The sequence below is a fragment of the Heptranchias perlo genome, chromosome 10, assembly GCF_035084215.1.
Source record: "Heptranchias perlo isolate sHepPer1 chromosome 10, sHepPer1.hap1, whole genome shotgun sequence".
Taxonomy (NCBI): Eukaryota; Metazoa; Chordata; class Chondrichthyes; order Hexanchiformes; family Hexanchidae; genus Heptranchias; species Heptranchias perlo.
In genome coordinates, this window is record NC_090334.1 from 13,334,834 (window position 1) to 13,361,203 (window position 26,370).

Here is a 26,370-nt window from a genome sequence, read left to right on the forward strand (position 1 = left end):
TACAATGCCACCAATCTTTGTGTCATCGGTAAATTTAGATATGAGACTTTCTATGCCTTCATTTAAGTCGTTAATAAATATTGTGAATAATTGAGGCCCCAAGACAGATCCCTGCGGGACTCCACTAGTCACATCCTGCACTTACCCATTATCCCTACTCTGTCGCCTTTTGCTCAGCCAATTTCCTAACCAAGTCCGTATTTTTCCCTCGATTCCATGGGCTTCTATCTTAGCTAACAGTTTCTTATGTGGGACCTTATCAAAAGCCTTCTGGAAATCCATATAAATAACATCCATTGACATTCCCCTGTCCACTACTCTAGTCACCTCCTCAAAAAATTCAATCAGGTTTGTCAGGCACGACCTACCTTTCACAAATCCATGTTGGCTCTCCCTGTTTAACTGAAAATTCTCGAGGTGTTCAGTCACCCTATCCTTAATTATAGACTCCAGCAATTTCCCCACAACAGATGTTAGGCTAACTGGTCTATAATTCCCCGGTTTCCCTCTCTCCTTTCTTAAAAAGCGGAGTGTCATGTGCAATTTTCCAATCTAGAGGGACAGTTCCTGAATCTAGAGAACTTTGAAAGATTATAGTTAGGGCATCTGCAATCTGCTCATCGACTTCCTTTAAAACCCTGGGATGGAAACCATCTGGTCCTGGGGATTTGTCACTCTTTAGTGCTATTATTTTCTTCATTACTGTTGCTTTACTTATGTTAATTTTATCGAGTCCCTGTCCCCGATTCAATATTAGTTTTCTTGGGATTTCCGGCATGCTATCCTCTTTTTCTACTGTAAATACTGACGCAAAATAATTATTCAACATGTCCGCCATTTCCCCTTTGTCAATGACAATATCCCCACTTTCAGTTTTTAAGGGGCCAACACTGCTCCTGACCACCCTTTTTTTCCGAATATAACTATAAAAGTTCTTTGTATTGGTTTTGATATCCCTTGCAAGTTTCTTTTCATACTCTCTTTTTGTAGCTCTTACTATCTGTTTTGTGACTCTTTGTTGATCTTTGTATGTTTCCCATTCGCCAGGATCTGTGCCATTTTTTGCCTTTTTGTATGCCCTTTCCTTATGTCTTATACTGTCCCTTACCTCTTTAGTTGTCCATGGCTGTTTTTTTTGGCAAGTAGAGTTCTTGCCCCTCAGGGGTTCTGTTTCTCGTTAAATGTTTCTTTAAACATTTCCCACTGATCATCAGTCGTTTTACCCATTAACAGATTTGCCCAGTTTACTGTGGACAGTCTCTGTCTCATCCCATTGAAGTCGGCCTTACCCAAGTCTAGAATCTTAGCAGCTGACTCACTTTTTTCCCTTTCAAACACTACATTGAAGTCGATCATGTTATGATCGCTATTGGATAGATGTTCACGCACAGTTAAGCTGTTAACTAAATCTGGTTCATTACTCATTACTAAATCTAGTATGGCTTACCCATACTACTGCTATAGAAAACTATCCCGGACACACTCAAGAAATTCACTACCTTTCTGACAGTTGCTCGTCTGCTTTCCCCAATCTATGTGAAGGTTAAAGTTTCCCATTAAGACCACTATGCCTTTCTTACACACTTGTCGAATCATTGAAGTGATTTAATCTCTAATCACTAAGGCTACTCCTCCCCCTCTTCCATTTTACCTATCTCTCCTGTAGACCTTATAACCCGGTATATTTAGTTCCCAATCCTGACCATCCTGCAGCCATGTCTCAGTAATAGTTATCATGTCATACCCTCCAATTTGAATTTCAATCTGTAGTTCATTTGATTTATTCCTTATACTCCGTGCATTTGTATATAGAACCCTTAGTTGGGCCACACACACTAGCCTGACCTTCAGCTTTGATGCTGGGTTAATCGCCTTACGCCTTCTCATTTTCACTTTATCTGTAGTGTCTAAAGTACACTTTCTTTCTGCTGCTCTACGCTTTTCCCTTTCACTTGTTCTTGAACAACTGTTTGTACTATTTGTATTGTAAATTTTCCCTGGGTCTTCCCCTCTCTTGCTGCTGTCAACTTTACTCCCTTCTGACTCCCCGCTAAGGTTCCCATCCCCCTGCCACTCTAGTTTAAACCTTCCCCAACAGCACTAGCAAACACCTCCGCGAGGACATTGGTCCCGGTCCTGCTCAGGTGTAGCCCGTCTCGCTTGTACAGGTCCCACCTTCCCCAGAACCGGTCCCAATGTCCCAGGAATCTAAATCCCTCCCTCCTACACCATCCCTGCAGCCACGCATTCATCCTGTCTATTCTCCTGTTCCTATACTCACTAGCACGTGGCACTGGTAGTAATCCTGAGATCACTACCTTTGAGGTCCTGCTTTTTAATTTATCTCTTAACTCCTTGAATTCACCTGGCAGGACCTCATCCCTTTTTTTTTAACCTATGTCGTTGGTACCGATATGGACCACGACTACTGGCTGTTCACCCTCCCCCTCCAGAATGCCCTGCAGCCGTTCCGTAATATCCTTGACCCTAGCACCAGGGAGCCAACATACCATCCTGGAGTCACGTTTACGGGCGCAGAAACGCCTATCTGTTCCCCTTACAATTGAATCCCCTATCACTATAGCCCTGTCACTCTTCTTCCTCCCCTCCTGTGCAGCAGAGCCACCCGTGGTGCCACGAACTTGGCTCTTGCTGCTTTCACCTGATAAGCCATCTCCCCCAACAGTATCCAAAGCAGAATATCTGTTTGAGTGGGAGATGGCCCCAGGGGACTCCTGCTCTACCTGCCTAGTCGTTTTACTCTGCTTGATGGTCACCCATTTCCTTTCTGCCTGCTTAATCTTTACCTGTGGTGTGACCACCTCACTGAACGTGCTATCCACGATAGTCTCAGCATTGCAGATGCTCCACAGTGAATCCACTCTCAGCTCCAGCTCCAAAATGCGATTAGCCAGTAGCTGCAGCTGGACACACTTCCTGCACACATGGTCGCCAGGGACACTGGTAGTGTCCATGACTTCCCACATAGTGCAGGAGGAGCATATCACGGGTGCGAGCTGTGCTGCCATGACTTGCCTTAGATTTACACTGCGTTCACCTCTCAGACTCTCCTCCCGCCCTCGGTCTCTCCTTTTAGACTGCATTCACCTCTTGGACTCTCCTCCCGCTCTTGGTCTCTCCTTTTAGACTGTGTTCACCTCTCGGACTCTCCTGCCTCACCTCACCTGCTGCTTTTATTCCCCACTCTCAGTCTTCTGCTGCTCAGGTCCACTGCCGCTCTGCGGAAAAAGTTAGGAAAAGCAAGGCAAAGCAGCACCTCCTTCCCCCACTTCACCGAACTCCCACACGCACCAAACTCTGAGGTGTTCACTCTGTGCAAAAGGATATAGTCAGGCTAAGTGAGTGGGCAAGAAGGTGGCAGATGGAGTATAATGTGGAGAAATGTGAGGTTATTCACTTTGGTAGGAAGAATAGAAAAACAGAATATTTTTTAAATGGTGAGAAACTTAAGTATTCAGAGGGATTTGGGTGTCCTTGTACATGAAACACAAAGTTAATTTGCAGGTATAACAAGCAATTAGGAAGGCCTTTTACTGCAAGGGGGTTGGAATACAAGAGTGAGGAAGTCTTGCTGCAATTGTACAGGGCTTTGGTGAGACCACATCTAGAGTACGGTGTACAGTTTTGGTCTCCTTACCTAAGGAAGGATATACCTTAGAGGTGGTGTAACAAAGATTCACTAGATCGATTCTGGGTTGAGAGGGTTGTCCTGTGAGGAGAGATTGAGTAGAATGGGCCTATACTCTCTGGAGTTTAGAAGAATGAGAGCTGATCTCAGTGAAACATAAGATTCTGAGGGGGCTTGGCAGGAGAGATGCTGAGTGGATGTTTCCCCTGGTTGGAGAGTCTAGAACAAGGGGACATAGTCTCAGGATAGGGGGTCAGACATTTAGGACTGAGCTGAGAAGAAATTTCTTCACTCGGAGGGTGGTGAATATTTAGAATTCTCTACCCCAGAGGGCTGTGGATGCTTTGTCGTTGAGTATATTCAAGACTGAGATCGATGGATTTTTGGACTCTAAAGGAATCAAGAGATATGGGGATAGGGCGGGAAAGTGGAGTTGACATTGAAGATCAGCCATGATCTTATTGAATGGAGGAGCAGGCTCGAGGGACCGTGTGGCCTGCTCCTGCTCCTGCTTCTTATGTTCCTGTGAGCGGGACGGAGAGGGTGATTGGGACAGACAGACAGATAGATAGGGAGGAGAGAGGCATAGCATTCCAGATCATTTTACTTTAATGGAAGACCTAGTGGTCGGGTGACTGGCTCCCGTTGCGTACAAGGGTTTAACCACTGCCACTAACTTGCCTGGAGGCCATGCACTGAATAGTTGCGTATGGCTCTCATTTGCCCAATACTTGGAGCTCTCCTGAAGCCCCTTCCCCTTGCCACAAATTTCTCCACCTTCAAAATTCTCCTCAGACTTACTTCTTCCTCATGACATGAGTCACCAACTCTAACTTTTCTTTCACCTTCTAACACTATTCCCAAGTCCCCGGTAAAGCTCCTTGCGATATCCATTATGTGAACGGTGCTGTATGAGTGTAATTAGTTTGAATTTTATTAGGTTAAATTTGCATGGCAAGCAAAAAGAATATAGCAACTGGTTTGAAAATGATGTACCGTAACAAGGAGATGTTGATCTCTTCAGTTTAAGAGCTGCATTTCCACAGAACTCATCCATCTGCTACTGAATTACTTATCAGTAAAAACACAATGATTCATGTCGTAACGGCTTGGTGGGCAGCAAGGTTGTATTCGTGAGCATCGGTTCAACAAGTCTTGAACTTGCTGCTAGTTTGTTGCTGCTGACCAGCACCTTTTCAGCACTGTTAGTATACTGTGTGTGACCCTCCATCCTTTAGCACTGTCAGTATACTATGTGTGACACTCCATCCTGTAGCACCGTCAGTATATTGTGTGTGACCCTCCATCCTCCATCCTGCAGCACTGTCAGTATACTGTGTGTGACCCTCTTCTGTAGCACTGTCAGTATATTGTGTTTAACCCTCCATCTTGTAGAACTGTCAATATACTGTGTGTAACCCTCCATCCTTTAGCACTGTCAGTATACTGTGTGTGACCCTCCACCCTTTAGCACTGTCAGTATACTGTGTGTGACCCTCCACCCTTTAGCACTGTCAGTACACTGTGTGACCCTCTATCCTGTAGCACTGTCAGTATACTGTGTGTGACCCTCCACCCTTTAGCACTGTCAGTACACTGTGTGACCCTCTATCCTGTAGCACTGTCAGTATACTGTGTGTAACCCTCTTCTGTAGCACTGTCAGTATACTGTGTGTAACCCTCTTCTGTAGCACTGTCAGTATACTGTGTGTAACCCTCTTCTGTAGCACTGTCAGTATACTGTGTGTGACCCTCCATCGCGTAGCACTGTCAGTATACTGTGTGTGACCCTCCATCCTGTAGCACTGTCAGTACACTGTGTGTGACCCTCTATCCTGTAGCACTGTCAGTATAGTGTGTATGACCCTCCATCCTGTAGCACTGTCAGTATACTGTGTGTGACCCTCTTCTGTAGCACTGTCAGTATACTGTGTGTGACCCTCTTCTGTAGCACTGTCAGTATACTGTGTGTGACCCTCCATTCTGTAGCACTGTCGGCATACTGTGTGTGACCCTCCATCCTGTAGCACTGTCAGTATATTGTGTGTGACCCTCCATCCTTTAGCACTGTCAATATACTGCGTGTGACCCTCCATCCTTTAGCACTGTCGGTATACTGTGTGTGACCCTCCATCCTGTAGCACTGTCGGTATACTGTGTGCGACCCTCCATCCTGTAGCACTGTCAGTATACTGTGTGTGACCCTCCATCCTGTAGCACTGTTAGTATACTGTGTGTGACCCTCCACCCTGTAGCACTCTTAGGATACTGTGTGTGACCCTCCATCCTGTAGCACTGTCAGTATACTGTGTGTGACCCTCCATCCTGTAGCACTGTCAGTATACTGTGTGTGACTCTCCATCCTGTAGCACTGTTAGTATACTGTGTGTAGCCCTCCATCCTTTAGCACTGTCGGTATACTGTGTGTGACCCTCCATCCTGTAGCACTGTTAGTATACTGTGTGTGACCCTCCATCCTGTAGCACTGTTAGTATACTGTGTGTAGCCCTCCATCCTTTAGCACTGTCAATATACTGCGTTTGACCCTCCATCCTTTACCACTGTCAATATACTGTGTGTGACCCTCCATCCTGTAGCACTGTCAGTATACTATGTGTGACCCTCCCTCCTGTAGCACTGTCGGTATACTGTGTGTGACCCTCCATCCTGTAGCACTGTCAGTATACTGTGTGTGACCCTCCCTCCTGTAGCACTGTCAGTATAGTGTGTATGACCCTCCATCCTGTAGCACTGTCAGTATACTGTGTGTGACCCTCCATCCTGTAGCACTGTCAGTATAGTGTGTATGACCCTCCATCCTGTAGCACTGTCAGTATACTGTGTGTGACCCTCTTCTGTAGCACTGTCAGTATACTGTGTGTGACCCTCTTCTGTAGCACTGTCAGTATACTGTGTGTGACCCTCTTCTGTAGCACTGTCAGTATACTGTGTGTGACCCTCCATCCTGTAGCACTGTCAGTATACTGTGTGTGACCCTCTTCTGTAGCACTGTCAGTATACTGTGTGTGACCCTCTTCTGTAGCACTGTCAGTATACTGTGTGTGACCCTCTTCTGTAGCACTGTCAGTATACTGTGTGTGACTCTCCATCCTGTAGCACTGTCAGTATACTGTGTGTGACCCTCCATCCTGTAGCACTGTCAGTATACTGTGTGTGACCCTCTTCTGTAGCACTGTCAGTATACTGTGTGTGACTCTCCATCCTGTAGCACTGTCAGTATACTGTGTGTAGCCCTCCATCCTTTAGCACTGTCGGTATACTGTGTGTGACCCTCCATCCTGTAGCACTGTCAGTATACTGTGTGTGACCCTCCATCCTGTAGCACTGTCAGTATACTGTGTGTGACTCTCCATCCTGTAGCACTGTTAGTATACTGTGTGTAGCCCTCCATCCTTTAGCACTGTCGGTATACTGTGTGTGACCCTCCATCCTGTAGCACTGTCAGTATACTGTGTGTGACCCTCCATCCTGTAGCACTGTCAGTATACTGTGTGTGACTCTCCATCCTGTAGCACTGTTAGTATACTGTGTGTAGCCCTCCATCCTTTAGCACTGTCGGTATACTGTGTGTGACCCTCCATCCTGTAGCACTGTTAGTATACTGTGTGTGACCCTCCATCCTGTAGCACTGTTAGTATACTGTGTGTAGCCCTCCATCCTTTAGCACTGTCGGTATACTGTGTGTGACCCTCCATCCTGTAGCACTGTCGGTATACTGTGTGCGACCCTCCATCCTGTAGCACTGTCGGTATACTGTGTGTGACCCTCCATCCTGTAGCACTGTCAGTATACTGTGTGTGACCCTCCATCCTGTAGCACTGTCGGTATACTGTGTGTGACCCTCCATCCTGTAGCACTCTTAGTATACTGTGTGTGACCCTCCATCCTGTAGCACTCTTAGGATACTGTGTGAGACCCTCCATCCTGTAGCACTGTCGGTATACTGTGTGTGACCCTCCATCCTGTAGCACTGTTAGTATACTGTGTGTAGCCCTCCATCCTTTAGCACTGTCAATATACTGCGTTTGACCCTCCATCCTGTAGCACTCTTAGGATACTGTGTGTGACCCTCCATCCTGTAGCACTGTATACTGTGTGTGATCCTCCATCCTGTAGCACTGTCCGTATACTGTGACCCTCCATCCTTTAGCACTGTCAATACACTGTGTGTGACCCTCCATCCTGTAGCACTGTCAGTATACTGTGTGTGACCCTCCATCCTTTAGCACAGTGTTGAGTACAGTGTTTCCACTAAGCTGATTGAATGTAAAGTTGCTCTGGAACCTGTGTGTTTGACCGTGCCAATATACGCTTTAGCTGAAACCCTAAATTCACCAGCTCGGATTGCTTCTGCTACCAGTGACAGTAACCAACGGTGTCTCCAACTTAGTGGCATGCACCTCCAAATGTTCTCCCCAGACTCAACCATGTTTGGAAGGGCACAATTTTTAATCGTAATGCTGTTTTTTTTCACAGTTCACATGGGCGTTGAATGTAAATTTCATCTACAGAGTATTATAATGGTTGAAATGCTATTAGACGTCCTGGTGTCGGGGAGCTGTTTCTGGGACTGAATGTTGGAGCTCGAGTGACTGGTATCCTGGACAGGCTGGGTGAGCTGCTAGGCCAGTGCATATGTCAGCGAAGTAGCTTGCTTTTGGCTTGGGAACTCATTAGGCCTACTATACCTAAAGGAGTGTCTAAATAGCCAAGTATAAGCTTGAATTGATGGGTTACCATGGGAGGAGAAAACCAACTATTTTCACAGAAGCATCTATCATGTCAGACATAATTACTCTTGCTTAAAAACCCATCACTTTCAGCTATGCTGAAAGCACTCAGAAGCTTTCCATCTGTGGTCTCCTGGCCGGCCTCCCAGCTTCCAGCCTCCGTAAACTTGAGCTCATCCAAAACTCTGCTGCCCGTATCCTAACTCGCACCAAGTCCCGTTCACCTACATTGCTGACCTACATTGGCTCCCAGTCCAGGAATACCTTGATTTTAAAATTCTCATCCTTCTGTTCAAATCAATCCATGATCTCGCCTCTCCCTATCTCTGTAACCTCCTCCAGCCCTACAACCCTCCTAGAACACTGCGTTCCTCCAATTCTGGCCTCTTGTGCATCCCCGACTCCCTTCACTCTACCATTTGTGGCCGTGCCTTTAGCTGCCTAGGCCCAAAGCTGTGGCATTCCTCCCCAAACCTCTTCGCCTCTCTACACCTCCTCCATTAAGACATTCCTTAATGCCTATCTCTTTGACCAAGCTTTTTTTCACCTGTCCTAATGTTGCCATCTTTGGCTCGGTTTCAATTGTTGGCTGATTACGCTCCTGTGAATGCCTCAGAACATTTTACTATGTTAAAGGCGCTATATAAATGCAAGTAGTTGTTGTTTCTGTAGTACTCTCAAATTCCGAACCAAAGTTTTATTTTTTTTTTAAGGTCGATAATCATGTGCTGTGGCAGACGGTAAATCGGGTGGCGTACTCTTGGGATGCTTGACACTCCAACTTGCGACATTGTTTTGTAGGAAGCCGGATTTTGACTCTTCCTGCTGGCAAGTAATGTGCGGACCGAATCAGATTGCCACCAAGACGGCTGAACCATGTCCCGGCCACAGGCCCTAGCGGTGACCGCGGCCACGTTACTGGGTACAGCCGTGGGCTGTCTGTACTTGTGGAGGGCCTTTAAAAGTCCCAAACGGAAGAAGGCTCTGGCAAGCCAGAATGGAGAGGCCGTGAAGAGGCGAGAGAGCACCTCACAGAGTGAGGGAGAGGAATCCCACCAAACGGACAGCGGCGATGATCCAGTCAGTCCGCTGGTGAGGAAGATACTGACGGCAAGTGCCTTTGTAGTGGAATCGGAGGCTGAGTGGGAGCGAGCTTGGCCACTGCTGAAGACGGAATTGGACCATTACCCGCTCATAGGAATTGACTGTGAGTGGGTGAGTGTCGCTGGCAAAGTCCCTTTCACCATTTGCTGCTCTGTGCTTTTCCTTTTGGGGTGGAAAACAAATTAGCAAATTAGGGAGGGGCTTTAGAGAGAGAGAGAGAGAGGGGGAGGTAGGGGCGGAGAGAGAGAGAGGGGGAGGTAGGGGCGGAGAGAGAGAGAGAGGGAGGTAGGGGCGGAGAGAGAGGGGGAGGTAGGGGCGGAGAGAGAGAGAGGGGGAGGTAGGGGCGGAGAGAGGGAGAGGGGGAGGTAGGGGCGGAGAGAGAGAGAGAGAGAGGGAGGTAGGAGTGGAGAGAGAGAGAGGGGGAGGTAGGGGCGGAGAGAGAGAGAGGGGGAGGTAGGGGCGGAGAGAGAGAGAGGGGGAGGTAGGGGCGGAGAGAGGGGGAGGTAGGGGCGGAGAGAGGGGGAGGTAGGGGCGGAGAGAGGGGGAGGTAGGGGTGGAGAGAGGGGGAGGTAGGGGCGGAGAGAGAGAGGGGGAGGTAGGGGCGGAGAGAGAGAGAGGGGGAGGTAGGGGCGGAGAGAGAGAGGGGGAGGTAGGGGCGGAGAGAGAGAGAGAGAGGGGGAGGTAGGGGCAGAGAGAGAGAGAGGGGGAGGTAGGGGCGGAGAGAGAGAGAGGGGGAGGTAGGGGCGGAGAGAGAGAGGGGGAGGTAGGGGCGGAGAGATGGGGGGAGGTAGGGGCGGAGAGAGAGAGGGGAAGGTAGGGGCGGAGAGAGAGGGGGGGAGGTAGGGGCAGAGAGATGGGGGGAGGTAGGGGCAGAGAGAGAGAGAGGGGTGAGTTAGGGGCAGAGAGAGAGGGGGGAGGAGTTAGGGGCAGAGAGAGAGAGAGGGGTGAGTTAGGGGCAGAGAGAGAGGGGGAGGAGTTAGGGGCAGAGAGAGAATGAGGGTGGGGGGGTAGGGGCGGAGAGAAAGAGAGAGAAGTCGGGGTAGAGAAAGAGAGTGAGAGAAGTAGGGGTGGAGAGAGTGAGGGAGAGAGAAGTCGGGGCAGAGAGTGAGGGAGAGAGAAGTCGGGGCAGAGAGTGAGGGAGAGAGAAGTCGGGGCAGAGAGTGAGGGAGAGAGAAGTCGGGGCAGAGAGTGAGGGAGAGAGAAGTCGGGCAGAGAGTGAGGGAGAGAGAAGTCGGGGCAGAGAGTGAGGGAGAGAGAAGTCGGGGCAGAGAGTGAGGGAGAGAGAAGTCGGGGCAGAGAGTGAGGGAGGGAGAAGTCGGGGCAGAGAGTGAGGGAGAGAGAAGTCGGGGCAGAGAGTGAGGGAGAGAGAAGTCGGGGCAGAGAGTGAGGGAGAGAGAAGTCGGGGCAGAGAGTGAGGGAGAGAGAAGTCGGGGCAGAGAGTGAGGGAGAGAGAAGTCGGGGCAGAGAGTGAGGGAGAGAGAAGTCGGGGCAGAGAGTGAGGGAGAGAGAAGTCGGGGCAGAGAGTGAGGGAGAGAGAAGTCGGGGCAGAGAGTGAGGGAGAGAGAAGTCGGGGCAGAGAGTGAGGGAGAGAGAAGTCGGGGCAGAGAGTGAGGGAGAGAGAAGTCGGGCAGAGAGTGAGGGAGAGAGAAGTCGGGGCAGAGAGTGAGGGAGAGTGAGAGAAGTCGGGGCAGAGTGAGAGTGAGAGATGTCGGGGCAGAGAGAGAGAGAGAGTGAGAGATGTCGGGGCAGAGAGAGAGTGAGAGATGTCGGGGTAGAGAGAGTGAGAGATGTCGGGGTAGAGAGAGTGAGAGATGTCGGGTTAGAGAGAGAGAGTGAGAGATGTCGGGTTAGAGAGAGAGAGTGAGAGATGTCGGGGTAGAGAGAGAGAGTGAGAGAAGTCGGGGTAGAGAGAGAGAGAGAGAGTGAGAGAAGTCGGGGTAGAGAGAGAGTGAGAGAAGTCGGGGTAGAGAGAGAGAGTGAGAGAAGTCGGGGTCGAGAGAGAGAGTGTGAAGGGGCGGAGGGGGAGAGAGAGTGAATGTGAGTGAGGTAGGGGCGGAGAGAGAGAGAGAGAATGAATGTGAGTGAGGTCGGGGTAGAGAGAATGTGTGTGTGTGTCAGCGGGGATAGAGAAGGAGAGGGAAGGTGATAGAAAGATTGAGTGTGAGGCGGGGTATGCCAGCATTGTAGGTGGCAGCATTGAGCAATATATACCCTGCTCCCTCACACTGTCACTCAGTAACCCCTCCCTCAGTGCCCTGTGTTACTGACTGTATCTCTACTGATGTTAATCCAGCTCCCTCACACTGTCACTCAGTAACCCCTCCCTCAGTGCCCTGTGTTACTGACTATCTCTACTGATGTTAATCCAGCTCCCTCACACTGTCACTCAGTAACCCCTCCCTCAGTGCCCTGTGTTACTGACTCTATCTCTACTGATGTTAATCCAGCTCCCTCACACTGTCACTCAGTAACCCCTCCCTCAGTGCCCTGTGTTACTGACTATCTCTACTGATGTTAATCCAGCTCCCTCACACTGTCACTCAGTAACCCCTCCCCCAGCACCCTGTATCTCTACTGATTAGTGTTGCCAACCCTCTAGGATTGTCCTGTAGTCTCCTGGAATTAAACGTTAATCACGTGGACACTGCTGCGAGAAACGCATTAGAACAATAATAGGGAGATAAAAAGTTGAACACTTCCATTTATCAGATATAAAAATATTGGAGATGTGAAAAAAAGACTGTTTGACTGGGTGGGGTGGTTGGAGGCGGAAGGTCATGTAATGAAACCTCCAGGAAAATATCCATCCAGAGTTGGCAACCCTACTACTGATAATCCAGGTTCCTCACTGTCGGGCTCACCAGCTGCCCATGGGTCAGCTACTTGGGATACCTACAAAAAGATTGGGAAAAATCAACAGAAATGGACAGGAAAAGCAGGTTAATTCAAACTCTTAGTAATTGATTTTTACTGGATGGAGTGACTCTTGGCTTTAAAAAAGGGACTTCTTAAGGCTCTGAGGTCTGGTGTTACTGAACAGATTGGTTGTGCACTCGTGGTTGGGTGGTAACTGTGCATATGAAATGTTCCTTGATGAATGTCATAGTATGTTGCACACAGAAGGAGACCATTCGGCCCATCGTGCCTGTGCCGGCTCTTTGAAAGAGCTATCCAATTAGTCCCACTTGGCAGCTTTTTCCCCATAGCCCTGCAGATTTTTTCCCTTCAAGTATTTATCCAATTCTCTTTTGAATGTTGTTCTTGAATCTGCTTCCACCACCCTTTCAGGCAGTGTATTCCAGATCATCATAACTCACTGCATTAAAAAAAATGTTACCTCATCTCACCTCTGATTCTTTTGCCAATCACCTTAAATATGTGTCCTCTGGTTACTGAGCCTTCTGCCACTGGAAACAGTTTTTCTTTATTTACTCTGTCAAAACCATTTACCTCCTATCAAATCTCCTCTTAATCTTCTCTGCTCTAAGAAGAACAACCTCAGCTTCTTAAGTCTTTCCACATAACTGAAGTCCCTCATCCCTACTACCATTCTAGTAAATCTCTTCTGCACCCTCTCTAAAGCCTTACGTAAGAAATAGGAGCAGGAGTAGGCCATGTGGCCCCTCGAGCCTGCTCCGCCATTCAGTAAGATCATGGCTGATCATCTACCTCAACTCCACTTTCCTGCCTTATCCCCATATCCCTTGATTCCCTTAGTGTCCAAAAATCGTTCGATCTCAGTCTTGAATATACTCAATAACTGAGCATCCTCAGTCCTCTGGGGTAGAGAATTCCAAAGATTCACAATCCTTGACTTCCTAAAGTGTGGTACCCAGAATTGAACACAAAACTCCAGCTGAGGCCTAACTAGTGTTTTGTAAAGATATAACGTTCTTGCTTTTGTACTCTATGCCTCACTTAATAAAGTCCAGGATCCCAAATGCTTTTTAACAGCCTTCTGAACTTGACCTGCAACCTTCAAAGATTTGTACACGTACACCCGCAGGTCTCTCTGTTCCTGTACCCCCTTTAAAATTGTTCCATTTAGTTTATGTTGCCTCTTCTCATTCTCCCTACCAAAATGTATCACTTCACACTTCTCTGCGTTAAATTTCATCTGCCATGTGTCTGCCCATTTCACCAGTCTGTGTCCTCCTGAAGTCTGTTACTATTCTCCACATTGTTTGCTACATTTGAGTTTCGCAACCTTTGAAATTATACCCTGTATGCCTAAGTCCAGGTCATTCATATATATCAAAAAGAGCAGAGGTCCTAATACCGACCCCTGGGAAACACCACTGTTTACTTCCCTCCAGTCTGAACAACAACCATTCACCACTGCTCTCTGCTTTCTGTCCCATAGCCAATTTTGTATCCACACTGCCTTTGTCCCTTTAATGGCATGGGCTTTAATTTTGCGTACAAGTCTATTATGTGGTACTTTATCAAATGCCTTTTGAAAGTCCACAACATCAACCGCACTGACCTCATCAACCCTCTCCGTTACTTCATCAAAGAACTCAATCAAGTTAGTCAAATACTATTTTCCTTTAACAAATCCGTGTTGACTTTCATTTATGAGCCCGTACTTTTCCAAGTGAAAATTAATTTTGTCCCAGATTATTGTGTCTCAAAGTTTCCTCACCATCGACGTTAGGCTAACTGGCCTGTAATTGCCCGGTTTATCCCCGTCCCCTTTTTTGAACAGGGGTATAACATTTGCAATCCTCCAGTCCTCTGGCACCACCCCCATATCTAAAGAGGATTGGAAGATTGTGGCTCAAGCCTCCGTAATTTCTATCCTTAGTTCCTTCAGTAACCCAGGATGCAGCCCATCTGAACCGGGTAACTTTTCTACTTTGAGTACTGCCAACCTTTTAAGTGCTCCCTTTTTGTCTTTTTATTTTACCCAATATCGCTACTACTTCCTCCTTTACTGCTATGTTGGCAACATCCTCTTTAGTGAAGACCGATGCAAAGTATTCATTTAGTACCTCAGCCATGCCCTCTGCCTGCACAAGAAGATCTTTTTTGTCCCTAATCGGCACTACCCTTTTACTATTTATGTGTTTATAAAAGACTTTTGGGTTCTCTTTTATGTTAGCCACTAATCTATTCTCATATTCTGTCTCTGCCCCTCTTCCCTTTTTTAGATCTCCTTTGAGCTTTCTGTATTCAGCCTGGTTCTCTATTGTATTATGAACCTTACATTTGTCATAAGCCTCCTTTTTCTGTTTCATTTTAATCTCTATATCTTTAGTCATCCAGGGAGCTCTAGCTTTGGGTGTCCTTCCTTTCCCCCTCGTGGGGATGTGTCTACTCTGTACCCAAACCATTTCCCCCATGAAGGCCTCCCATTGTTCATTTACTGCTTTACCTACCAATTTTTGATTCCAATCCACCTGGGCAAAATCCCTTTTTAATTCACTGAAATTAGCCCTCCTCTAGTTAAGTATTTTCACATTTGATTGTTCCTTGTCCTTTTCCATAACTATTCTAAACCTAATGATATTATGATCACTGTTCCCCAAATGCTCCCCCACTGAAACATGCTCCACTTGGCCCACTTCATTCCTCAGAACTAGATCAAGCATTGTTTCCTTCCTCCTTGGGCTGGAAACACACTGATCAAGAAAGTTCCTTTCTACACATTTCAGGAATTCCTCCTCCCCCCCCCCCCCCACCCTTTTTACCCTTTACACTGATACTACCCCCATTATCACAACTCTATAGTTCTTGCATCTTTCTGTAATTTGCTCCTCTGTCTCCTTCCAACTATTTGGTGGCCTATAGTATACACCCAGCAGTGTAATAGCTCCTCTGTTGTTGCTTAATTCTAACCAAATAGATTCTGTCTTTGACCCCTCAAGTACATCATCCCTTTCCAGTGCTATAATAGTTTCTGTGATCAATACTGCCAACCCCTCCTTTCTGCCCTCCTCTGTCTTTCCTGAATACATTGTAGCCAGGAATATTAACTACCCAATCTTGTCCTTTGAGCCAGGCCTCTGTTATTGCCATTATATCGTAGTCCCATGTGGTGACTTGTACCTGTAGCTCACCAACATTATTTACCACACTACGTGCATTTACACACATGCACTCCAAACTCACCATAGACTGCCTTGCATTTGCCCCGTTTGATCCCTCCTATTTCTGAACAGTTCTTTACTCTAGTGCTATTTGTCTCTCCTGGTCCTCTGTGCACCTTCTTTCTCCTTTCTAATGTTTCATTCTGGTGCCCAACCCCCTGCTTAATTAGTTTAAAACCTCCCCATGTGAACATTGGTCCCATCTCTGTTGAGGTGCAACCTGTCCGGCTTGTACAGGTCCCTCCTTCCCCAGAACTGGTCCCAATGCCCCAGGAATCTGGAGCCCTCCCTCCTGCACCATTTCTCCTGCCACGAGTTAACCTGTCTTATCCTACTATTCCTATACTCATTAGTGCGTGGCACTGGCAGTAATCCAGTGATCACTACTTTTGAGGTCCTGCCTTTTAACTTCCTCCCTAGCTCCTGAAACTCTGACTGCAGGACCTCAACCCTTTTTCTTCCTAAGCCATTGGTTCCCACATGGACCACGACTTCTGGCTGTTCCCTTTCCCCCCTCAAAATGTTCTGCACCCGCTCAGTGATGTCCTTTACCCTGGCACCAGGGAGGTAACATACCATTTGAAATTTACGTCTGGGTTGCAGAAGCGCCTCTTTACCCCTGACTATCGAATCCCCTATAACAACTGCTACACTTTCTTGCGCCCCCCCCCCCCTGTGCAGTTGAATCTCCCATGGTGCCGTGGATTTGCTTCTGACTGCACTCCCATGAGGTGTCGTCACCTTCACTGGTGTTCAACACTGAATGCCGGTTTGTGAGTGCCACCTCCCGGGGGGATTCCTGCAGTGCCTGCTTGTTCCTCCTAGACTGCCTGGTGGTCTCCTCCTGAACTCTCCGTAACTGCGGGGTGACCACCTCCTGAAAAGTGCTATCCACGAAACTCTCAGCTTCCCGCATGCACTGTAGTTGCGTCAGCCGCCCCTCGAGCTCAGAAAAATCTGAGCTCGAACTTGAGCAGTTGGCGGCACTTCCTGCACATGTGGTTTTCCAGGATTGACAAAATGTTCTGGAGTTTCCACATGGCACGGGATGTGCATGCAACGGGCCCCAGCTATCCTGCCATGTTAGCTAACTGTTATTTAAAACTTTTTTTAAAAAGATGTCTCATGATGCTCTGGAGGAATTGAAGGCCAGGCTGAGTTTAGCTGATTAATTTTTTTAAACTGTATTTGCTCGCCCATCAAATGTTATTAGTCTGGAAGTTTTGAACTTTTATTTTAACCCTGCATATCTTTTATATTTTTCTTTTCTCCCTAAAATATTTTCCAGATTTCTGTGAGGGGAAAGCCGAACCCCGTGTCGCTCCTTCAGGTCGCCTCTTACAGCGGCCTCTGCCTTCTTGTCCGCTTGCCCCAGATGACCAGGGACGGCCTGATGTTACCGAAGACCTTACTCGACTTGCTGGAGAATGATAGTGTTCTGAAAGTTGGCGTCGGGGCCTTAGAGGATGGCTTCAAGTTGTTCCGAGATTATCGTGTCACAGTCAGGGGCTGTTTGGACGTGAGATACTTGGTCATGCGCCAGAGGTTAGTGATGGGTTGAATTATGAGGACAGGTTGCACAGCTTAGGCTTGTATTCCCATGACTGTTGAAGATTAAAGGTTGATCTAATTGAGGTGTTCAAGTTGATTAAAGGAGTTGATAGGGTAGATAGAGAGAAACTATTTCCTCTGGTGGGGAGTCCAGAAAAAGGGGACATAACCTTAAAATTAGAGCTAGGCTGTCTGTGGGTGATGTCAGGAAGCACTTCTTCACACAAAGGGTCTGGAACTCCTTCTCCCCCCTGTGCCCCCGCCCCCCCAAACTCCAAAAAGGTGTTGAGTCTCGGTCAGTTGAAAATCTCAAGACGGTGATTGATAGATTTTTGCTAGGTAAGGGTTATGGAACCAAGGCGGGTAGATGGAGTTAGGATACAGATCAGTCATGATTTAATTGACTGGCGGAACAGGCTTGAGGGGCTGAATGGCCTACTCCTGTTCCTATGTTTTCTGTAGAATTGTTGACATTTCTCTCCCTCAGTTTGAGGTTTTATATGCCTGTTTTCATCCTAAGGTAGGGCTTTTAACTCTCTTTACTGCTATAGGATAATCCATAGGTAAAAATCAACTGAAGCTTAAACTTTTCCAATGATTGGTTTTATTGACATTAAAACACAACAGGTTTACTGATAGAAATCCTTAAACCGTAGTCAGTAATGCAACTCGAAACTCAGAATGGTCAAATTCTTCTGCTTCAGGAGACTGAGGGTTAATTCTCTGTTGCCATCCTTCTTGACGTCGCTAATGATCTGGGACACCTGTTCTGGCTGCAGTTGATGTGTGGTCTGGGAAGATAAGTGAAAACACAACAAAATGCAGCTAGTTCAGTGAATATATCCCACACCGAGATTGCTGTGCATTTTTAAATCTGTCACTGTGTTGAGTGGATGACTGGTACAAGAACTGTATCGTAATGTGCAAGGGGAGAAGAGATTTTTGTGTAGGTACTCCCTCCCCGAGGCTGTTAAAAAAGCATATGGGATTCTTGGCTTTATAAATAGTTATAGAATCATAGAAAGGTCACAGTATGGAAGGAGGCCATTCGGCCCATCAAGTCCGAGTCAGCTGTCTGCAAGAGCAATCCAGCCAGTTGCACTCCCCCGCCCTCTCCCTGTAGCCCTGCAATTTTTTTCCTTTCAAGTACTTATCCAGTTCCCTTTTGAAGGCCATGATTGAATCTGCCTCCACCACCCCCCCAAGGCAGTGCATTCCAGATCCTAACCATTCGCTGTGTAAGAAAGTTTTTCCTCATATCACCTTTGGTTCTTTTGTCAATCACCTTAAATCTATGTCCTCTGATTATTGACCCTTCTGCCAATGGGAACAGTTTCTCTCTACTCTGTTCCAAGGCGAACAACCACAGCTTCTCCAGTCTATCCACGTAACTAAAGTCACTCATCTCTGGGATCATTCTAGTAAATCTCTTCTGCATTCTCTCTAAGGCCTCACATCTTACCTAAAGTGCGGTGCCCAGAACCAGTGATTTATAAAGGTTCATCATTACTAGAGTATAAAGCAACGAAGTTATGCTAAACCTTTATAAATTATTGGTTAGGCCTCAGCTGGAAGATTTTGTCCAGTTCTGGGCATCACACTTTAGGAAGGATATCAAGCCCTTAGAGAGGGTGCAGAGGAGATTTATTAGAATGGTACCAAGGATGAGGGACTTCAGTTATATGGAGAAACTAGAGAAGCTAGGATTGTTCTCCTTGGAGTAGAGATATTCAAAATTATGAAGGGTTTTGACAGAGTAAATAATCAGAAACTATTTCGACTGGTGGGAGGATTAGTAACCAGAGGACACAGATTTAAGATAATTGGCAGAAGAACCAGAGGGGAGATGAGACATTTATTTACGTAGCGAGTTATGATCTGGAATGCACTGCCTGAAAAGATGGTGGAAGCAGATTCAACAGTAACTTGCAAAAGGAAAAGGAAAAATTTGCGGGGCTTTGGGGAAGAGCAGCGGATTGGGACTAAATGGATAGCTCTTTCAAAGATCTAGCACAGGAACGATGGGCTGAATGGCCTCCTGTACTGTAAGATTCTATGATTCCAAACTGGAAATCTGAAAACAAAAACAGGACAGGATGGAAATACTCACCAGGTCAGGCAGCCTTGTGGTCAATCGATGTTTCAGGTCTTGAGAACGGAAGCCTTTTCTGACTTTGTAAATCTGATTGAACAACAAACGATGAGAGAGAGATTCTGTCAGGATATCAGGAAACGTTTTCCATCATGGTGAAACTATATCAACATGAATAGGAAGAGTCAGAAATGATGGGAAAGTGACCCTCTGCTGCACATGAACTGTATTGATTGCGCTTTTCATGGCCTCAGGACTTCCCAAAGCGCTTTACAGCCACTGAAGTACTTTTGAAGTATAGTCACTGTTGCAACATAGGGAAATGCGGCAGCCAATTTGCGCACAGCAAGGTCCCACAAGCAGCAATGTGATAACGAACAGTCTGTTTTTAGTGATGTTGTTTGAGGGATAAATATTGGCCAGGGGCACTGGGGAGAACTCCCCTGCTCTTCAAAATTGTGCCACGGGATCTTTGTGTTCACCTGAGAGGGCAGACGGGGCCTCAGTTTAACGCCTCATCCGAGAAATGGCACCTCTGACAGTTCAGCACTCCCTCGGTTTGTGCTCAAGTCTCTTTTGTAATTGTGCCTGGTTTAAAAAAAGATTTGTTGCCCACTCAAAAACATAAACAAATTTGCCACCAGACCCAATTATAGTCTTATCCAGATTTAATGTTGTAAGTGTCGCTTAACTTTGCAACAAGTGGAAGTTTGCAACAAGTGGCAGGAAGCAAAGGGTAATGGTCGATGGGTGTTTTTGTGACTGGAAGGCTGTTTCCAGTGGGGTTCCACATGGTTCAGTACTAGGTCCCTTGCTTTTTGTGGTTTATATTAATGATTTAGACCTAAGGGGTCCTTGTGGGACCTTGCTGTGCGCAAGGGGCATGATTAAGAAGTTTGCAGATGATTCAAAAATTGGCATGTGCTTGATAGTGAGGAGGAAAGCTGTAGACTGCAGGAAGATATTAATGGACTGGTCAGGTGGGCAGAAAAGTGGCAAATGGAATTCAATCCAGAGAAGTGTGAGGTAATGCATTTGGGGAGGGCAAACAAGGCAAGAGAGTACACAATAAATGGAAAGATACTGAGAGGTGTGGAGGAACAGAGGGACCTTGGAGTGCATGTCCACAGATCCCTGAAGGTAGCAAGACAGGTGGTTAAAAAGGCATACGGGATACTTTATTAGCCGAGGCATAGAATATAAGAGCAGGGAGGTTATACTGGAACTGTATAAATCACTAGTTGGGCCACAGCTTGCGTACTGCGTACAGTTCTGGTCACCACATTACAGGACATTTTTCTCCCTCCCCACACCCTTGCCTATCTCCACAATGGGGTTATAAAACCGCAAAAAGGTACCTCAAAAACAAGCACAACTTATTAAACATCTTTATACCTGTTAATGCAATTTTCATCTTGTAAATTATGTCCATCTTCTCGGGCAAGATTCGTTTGCCTGATTCCACGTGACCAGTGTCCCTGTAGTCAGTAGCCCACATGACACTCATCCCTCTGATTTGTGCTCTCATTTACTGTTCCTGCCCTAACCCTATCCTGGCAGGCTGATGCTGCAGCTTCTGATTGGTACCTCGTCAGTTGGCAAGTCTCAGACTGGCATTGACTTGGCATTGAATCCGTGTTGGTCCCAACCTCCTTGGCTCTGACTGTTAGAGCTTAAATGCACGCCCCCCAGTTTATTGAAGTCTAAACCCATCAAAGTAATTACATAAAATATTTATGTTCAACACCTACAGGTTATTATACTCATTGGACAGTGGGATTAATTATTTAACATGGGATTTATTGTGGACGTAAATTTGTAAAATTGATGAGACAGCAGCATTCTCTCGACCAATGGGAAATCTCACAGCATCTCAAAAGAGCAGTGCCTTTATTCTCGATGAGACCCCAGTTACGCGCTGAAAATGTAAATCATTTGATTCATCATAGTCCTATCATCGTAAAGTAGCATCATTATACAGAAAGGCTTGTTTTTACAGATAGGTTGTGACTTGCTGGGCTTTAATGATTGTTCATCCCGATAGAACTCGCTAACTTCACGTGGGTAGCTCTCTTTCCTCTGAGTCAGAAGCTCGTGGGTTCAAGTCCCACTGTAGAGACTTGAGCATAAAATGTAGGCTGACAGTCCCGGTGCAGTACTGAGGGAATGCTGCACTGTAGGAGGTGCCATCTTTCGGATGAGAAGCTAAACCTGGGCCCCGTCTGCCCCCTCAGATGGACGTAAAAGATCCCAAGGCACAATTTCAAAGACGAGCAGGGGAGTTATTTTCCCCCCTTTCCCCCCCAACCCCTTTCCTGTGCTGAGAAATGGGCCAATTATCACTTATCTGAGATTAGCTACCTCAGCACAGACCAGGGACTGAACCCGGGGCTTTCCTAGCCTGTATGGCTCAGCCTCTCGCTGGGTGGTGCATTTACCCACTGAAAGACTCTCTGGTTCATACTAGGTCCTCCTGACATGATGCAGTGTAGTTGGTTGCAAAAGTCTAAGTGTCATGTCGTTGATTGTACTGCTAAATGAGAAGTATAGGTATATGGCCTCTCTCAGGTGTTGGCTGTGGATCAGTAGGTAACACTATCGCCTCTTAGGCAGAAGATGGTGAGTTCAAGTCCCACTCCAGAGATTTGAGCACATAATCCAGGCTGACATTCCAGTGACATACTGAGAGAGTGTTGCATTGTCAGAGGTGCTGTCTTTCAGATGAAACGTTAAAATCAAGGCTCCGTCTGCTCCCTCAGACATAAAAGATTCCATGGCTCTATTTGAAGAAGAGCAGGGGAGTCCTCCCCGGTGTCATGGCCAACATTTATCTCTCAACCAACATCACTTAAAAACAGATTATCTGGTCATTTATTGCTGTTTGTGGGACCTTATGCGCAAATTGGCTGCCAAATTTCCTACATTATAACAGTGACTACACTTCAAAAATACTTAATTGGCTGTAAAGCGTGTTGGGACGTCCTGAGGTCGTGAAAGGTGCAATATAAATGCAAGTTTTTTCTTTTATGCAACCTGCCATCAGGACAACTGCCTTTTTCTCTACCCCATTAAACGTGCTGAGCCCACTCTGTACCTTTGTACGCTGCTGCAAGCGTGCAGACGGGCTCAGATCCGTTCTTCGAGTGCATCGGTGAAGCAAAAATCAAGTTGCGACGTCAGGACGTTCAAAGTACGCGTGGAGAGGGTACTCCGTGCGCGCGCAGAGGAACCGGTCTCCATGTACCAGTCAACCTCCAACGAACCTACATATGAACAGAAGCAGATCTTAATATAAAAACCGCAGTGACGCAGGGAGGTTATCTTGAAGTCGCTTTCCCTACCAATGCAGCCAAATCATCATAGGAGCTCTTCTCTCTGAAGCAACTGACAGAAAATCGCTCTAACAGCTACCGTTCAACTAGATTTATAGACCCAGCGACTCTTAATATCCTGTATGTTCTCGTATATTAAATCACTACATAATTCTTCCCTCAGTAAGCTGCTGAGTACGGTAAGACTAGTCGCTGCGTTAGGAGTGAGCTTTAAGAGATTTGTTTTGCAAAGGATGCAGGAATTTGAATTGAACATTGATTCCACGCATAGATGCTCTCAGAAATGTTATTACTTGGGGGAATGCTAATGCTGTGGCTCAGTGGTAGCATTCTCACCTGAGTCAGAAGGTTGTGTGTTCAAGTCCCACTCGAGAACCTTGTGCACAGAAATCTAGGCTGAAACACCAATGCAGTACTGAGGGAGTTATCTTTGAGATCAGACTTCAAACCGAGGTCCCATCTGCGTGTTCAGGTGTATGTAAAACATCTCATGGGACTATTCAAAAAAGAGCAGGGAAGCTCTCCTCGGTGTCCTGGCTAATATTTCATGACCTCAGGACATCCCAAAGCACTTTACAGCCAATGAAGTACTTTTTGAAGTGTAGTCACTGTTGTAACATAGGAAATGTGGCAGCCAATTTGCGCACAGCAAGGTCCCACAAACAGCATTGAGATAATGACTTGATCATCTGTTTTTAGTGATGGTTGAGGGATAAATATTGGATAAAAATAAATATTGGCCAGGACACTGGGAGAACTCCCCTGCTCTATTTCAAAAAGTGCCACTGGATCTTTTACATCCATCCGAGAGGGCAGAAGGGGCCTCGGTTTACGTCTCATCCAAAAGACGGCACCTCTGTCAGTGCAGTACTCCCTCAGTACTGCATTGAAGTGTCAGCCTGGATTATGTGCTAAAGTCTCTGGGGTAGGACTTGAACCCACACCCTTCTGACTCAGAGGCGAGAGCGCTACCAACTGAGCCAAGGCTGACAGCTATGAGTTGGGTGTTATCAGCACACCTGTGAAAGCATTGAAGGGCAACATATAGCTCATGGGGGATAGGGGGTGAAAATAGATTCTTGGTGTACTCCAGAAGTGATTGTGTGGGGAAGGGAAGAAAAGCCATTGCTCAAGATGCACTAGTTACATTCAGATGGGTAGGAATGGAACCATGCAAGGGCACTCACATGGAGCTGGATGATAAAGGAGAGGTGTTGGAGGAGGTATGATGAGTTGAATGTAGTAGATAGGGTCCAAAAGAAGAAGGAGGTACCACAATCACAATCACATAGGATGTCATTCAACACTTTACCATGGGCTGTTTCAGTGTTGAGAGGGGCCAGACTAGGATTAGCATCTATGTTTCTTTGAGGACTTAGTGCCAAATCATGGGAAGTATTAGACTGTAGCCTCACACACACTAGAAGCTGGGTTGACATGGCCATTACAACTGTAGATCACTTTGAGAAGACAACCAATGCAGTGGCATCAATAATTTTAATGATCAAGGATAATTAATTACACATGGTAACAAGGCAGTAAGTACAAAAGATGGCTATTATCTGATGATCATATCTTGAACCGATCTGTCCCTTTGTTCTTTGCTCCTGTTCTGCCCTTAAGGCAGTTCTTTATATACCCCCAACTCCATGTGGCAGCCACATGACCATGACATCATCCATCCTCAGCCAATCAGTGACCTGTAGCCTTTTTAATCCATATATGGATAAGCTTCCATTTTGTTTCTCCCTGACACTCTTCAGCTGCTTTCCAGTAGACACAACTTAAAACTAACTGTACAAAGACCGTTTAGGATTGCACAACTTGTGGGAGCATTTGATCCCATCAGCTGGGTTAGATTTGAACTCCCAAGTCCTAGAATCGAAAGGGCAGTGTATAGCTCAGCTTCATCACTCGGTCCCCTCACTTGTCTTTTATGCTTTTCTAAATGTGCAAATCCTTATTTTTCATATGGCTCTGTGAAACAGATTGTAAAGTACAGAACCATAGAGGAGATGAGAATTCACATTACACTATTAATAAATAATTGCTTTTGGCACAGACCACAGAAATGCATTTTAGTACCCAATAACTATCTGGATTATTGGTGCAATTGGATTCTGATAAGTGCAAGGCAGGTTTCACCAAGAATTTTTTATGCATGAATCAGGATTTCTATAAACCTCTAGCTGAAAACAATCAATGTTTAAATTTTATGGGCATAGCTCATTATAATCTTCCATTTACCAACTTGTCTAAACAAAAAAAAATATTTTACACAAAAGTTATTAGACTATTGAAGCAAGCTACGCCTTCAATTTGATTGTGAATGGAATGTATTCAGTACGTATTAAGCAGGGGTTAACAAGCAATAGACCAGTTTGTTTCATCCCAGATTTCTCCCTTTGTCATCCAAAGGTGAATATGATTCCACAGATGTTGACTGCCCTGCAATACCTCACCCAATTAGCCGTACTTTGTGTGAACCTAGATTATTGGTGGCTGTAGGCACTTTGACTTTAAGGGGGCAATGTAACTGAGTCCAGTTCCATCGACACCTGATACTCGCTGGACTTATCCAACCGACAGAGTGGGAGCCCTGGCTGATCTCTCACTCCTATTCCTAGCCCAGGGATGCAGAGGATTCAAATTGAAATGTTGATTTGTTGAAATTGTAAACTAGTCAATCTCCTGTGGTGGAGAATTGGGGAGACTGAATGCAGGGATATAGATGAGATGAGTGGAGCCAGGGGAGATGTCTCTGATGTCTTCCTATTGCTGCTACGTTCCCTATTTTTTCTGGTTCTGTCTGTCTGCCTCCCCTTACCTCTTTTTACTTTTTTCTCTTCTCTCTCTTGATTTTTTTTTAGGTGGTGGGTGGTATGGTGTATTGTGATGGGGGTGCAGCTACCAGCAGCTGCTTGCTGCATTCAGTGTGAGGGTTGTGGGGAAAATGTGGCCTCGGTGGCTTCCTTTGCATGCTGTCACCCCCTCAGTCCCATTGCATCCCTTACTCCTTCCCACCACCCTCTCAAACCTATCTCTGTCCCATCCTCATCCCCTTGAACGAGCCACTCGACCCCCGTATCCCCCCCCGCCCGACCCCCGTATCCCCCCCCCCGCCCGACCCCCGTATCCCCCCCCCCCCCCCCGCCCGACCCCCGTATCCCCCCGCCCGACCCCCGTATCCCCCCGCCCGACCCCCGTATCCCCCCGCCCGACCCCCGTATCCCCCCGCCCGACCCCCGTATCCCCCCCCGCCCGACCCCCGTATCCCCCCCCGCCCGACCCCCGTATCCCCCCCCGCCCGACCCCCGTATCCCCCCCCGCCCGACCCCCGTATCCCCCCCCGCCCGACCCCCGTATCCCCCCCCGCCCGACCCCCGTATCCCCCCCCGCCCGACCCCCGTATCCCCCCCCGCCCGACCCCCGTATCCCCCCCCGCCCGACCCCCGTATCCCCCCCCGCCCGACCCCCGTATCCCCCCCCGCCCGACCCCCGTATCCCCCCCCGCCCGACCCCCGTATCCCCCCCCGCCCGACCCCCGTACCCCCCCCCCGCCCGACCCCCGTACCCCCCCCCGCCCGACCCCCGTATCCCCCCCCTCCCGACCCCCGTATCCCCCCCCCTCCCGACCCCCGTATCCCCCCCCCTCCCGACCCCCGTATCCCCCCCCCTCCCGACCCCCGTATCCCCCCCCCTCCCGACCCCCGTATCCCCCCCCCTCCCGACCCCCGTATCCCCCCCCTCCCGACCCCCGTATCCCCCCCCGCCCGACCCCCGTATCCCCCCCCGCCCG

General features: G+C 47.4%; 1 protein-coding gene across 2 annotated transcripts in view; it reads left to right on the forward strand.

Moving 5' to 3' along the window:
* The first annotated feature begins 8,150 nt into the window (after window positions 1-8,150).
* exd2 (exonuclease 3'-5' domain containing 2) overlaps window positions 8,151-26,370 on the forward strand; it is a 67,638-nt gene continuing 49,418 nt past the window's right edge. For both annotated transcript variants that reach the window (XM_067991243.1, XM_067991244.1), the window contains exons 1-3: window positions 8,151-8,283; window positions 9,114-9,615; window positions 16,885-17,141. In XM_067991243.1, coding sequence (XP_067847344.1) covers window positions 9,277-9,615; window positions 16,885-17,141 — 596 coding nt within the window. In that variant the 5' untranslated portion in view covers window positions 8,151-8,283; window positions 9,114-9,276. The remainder of the gene's footprint in view (window positions 8,284-9,113; window positions 9,616-16,884; window positions 17,142-26,370) is intronic.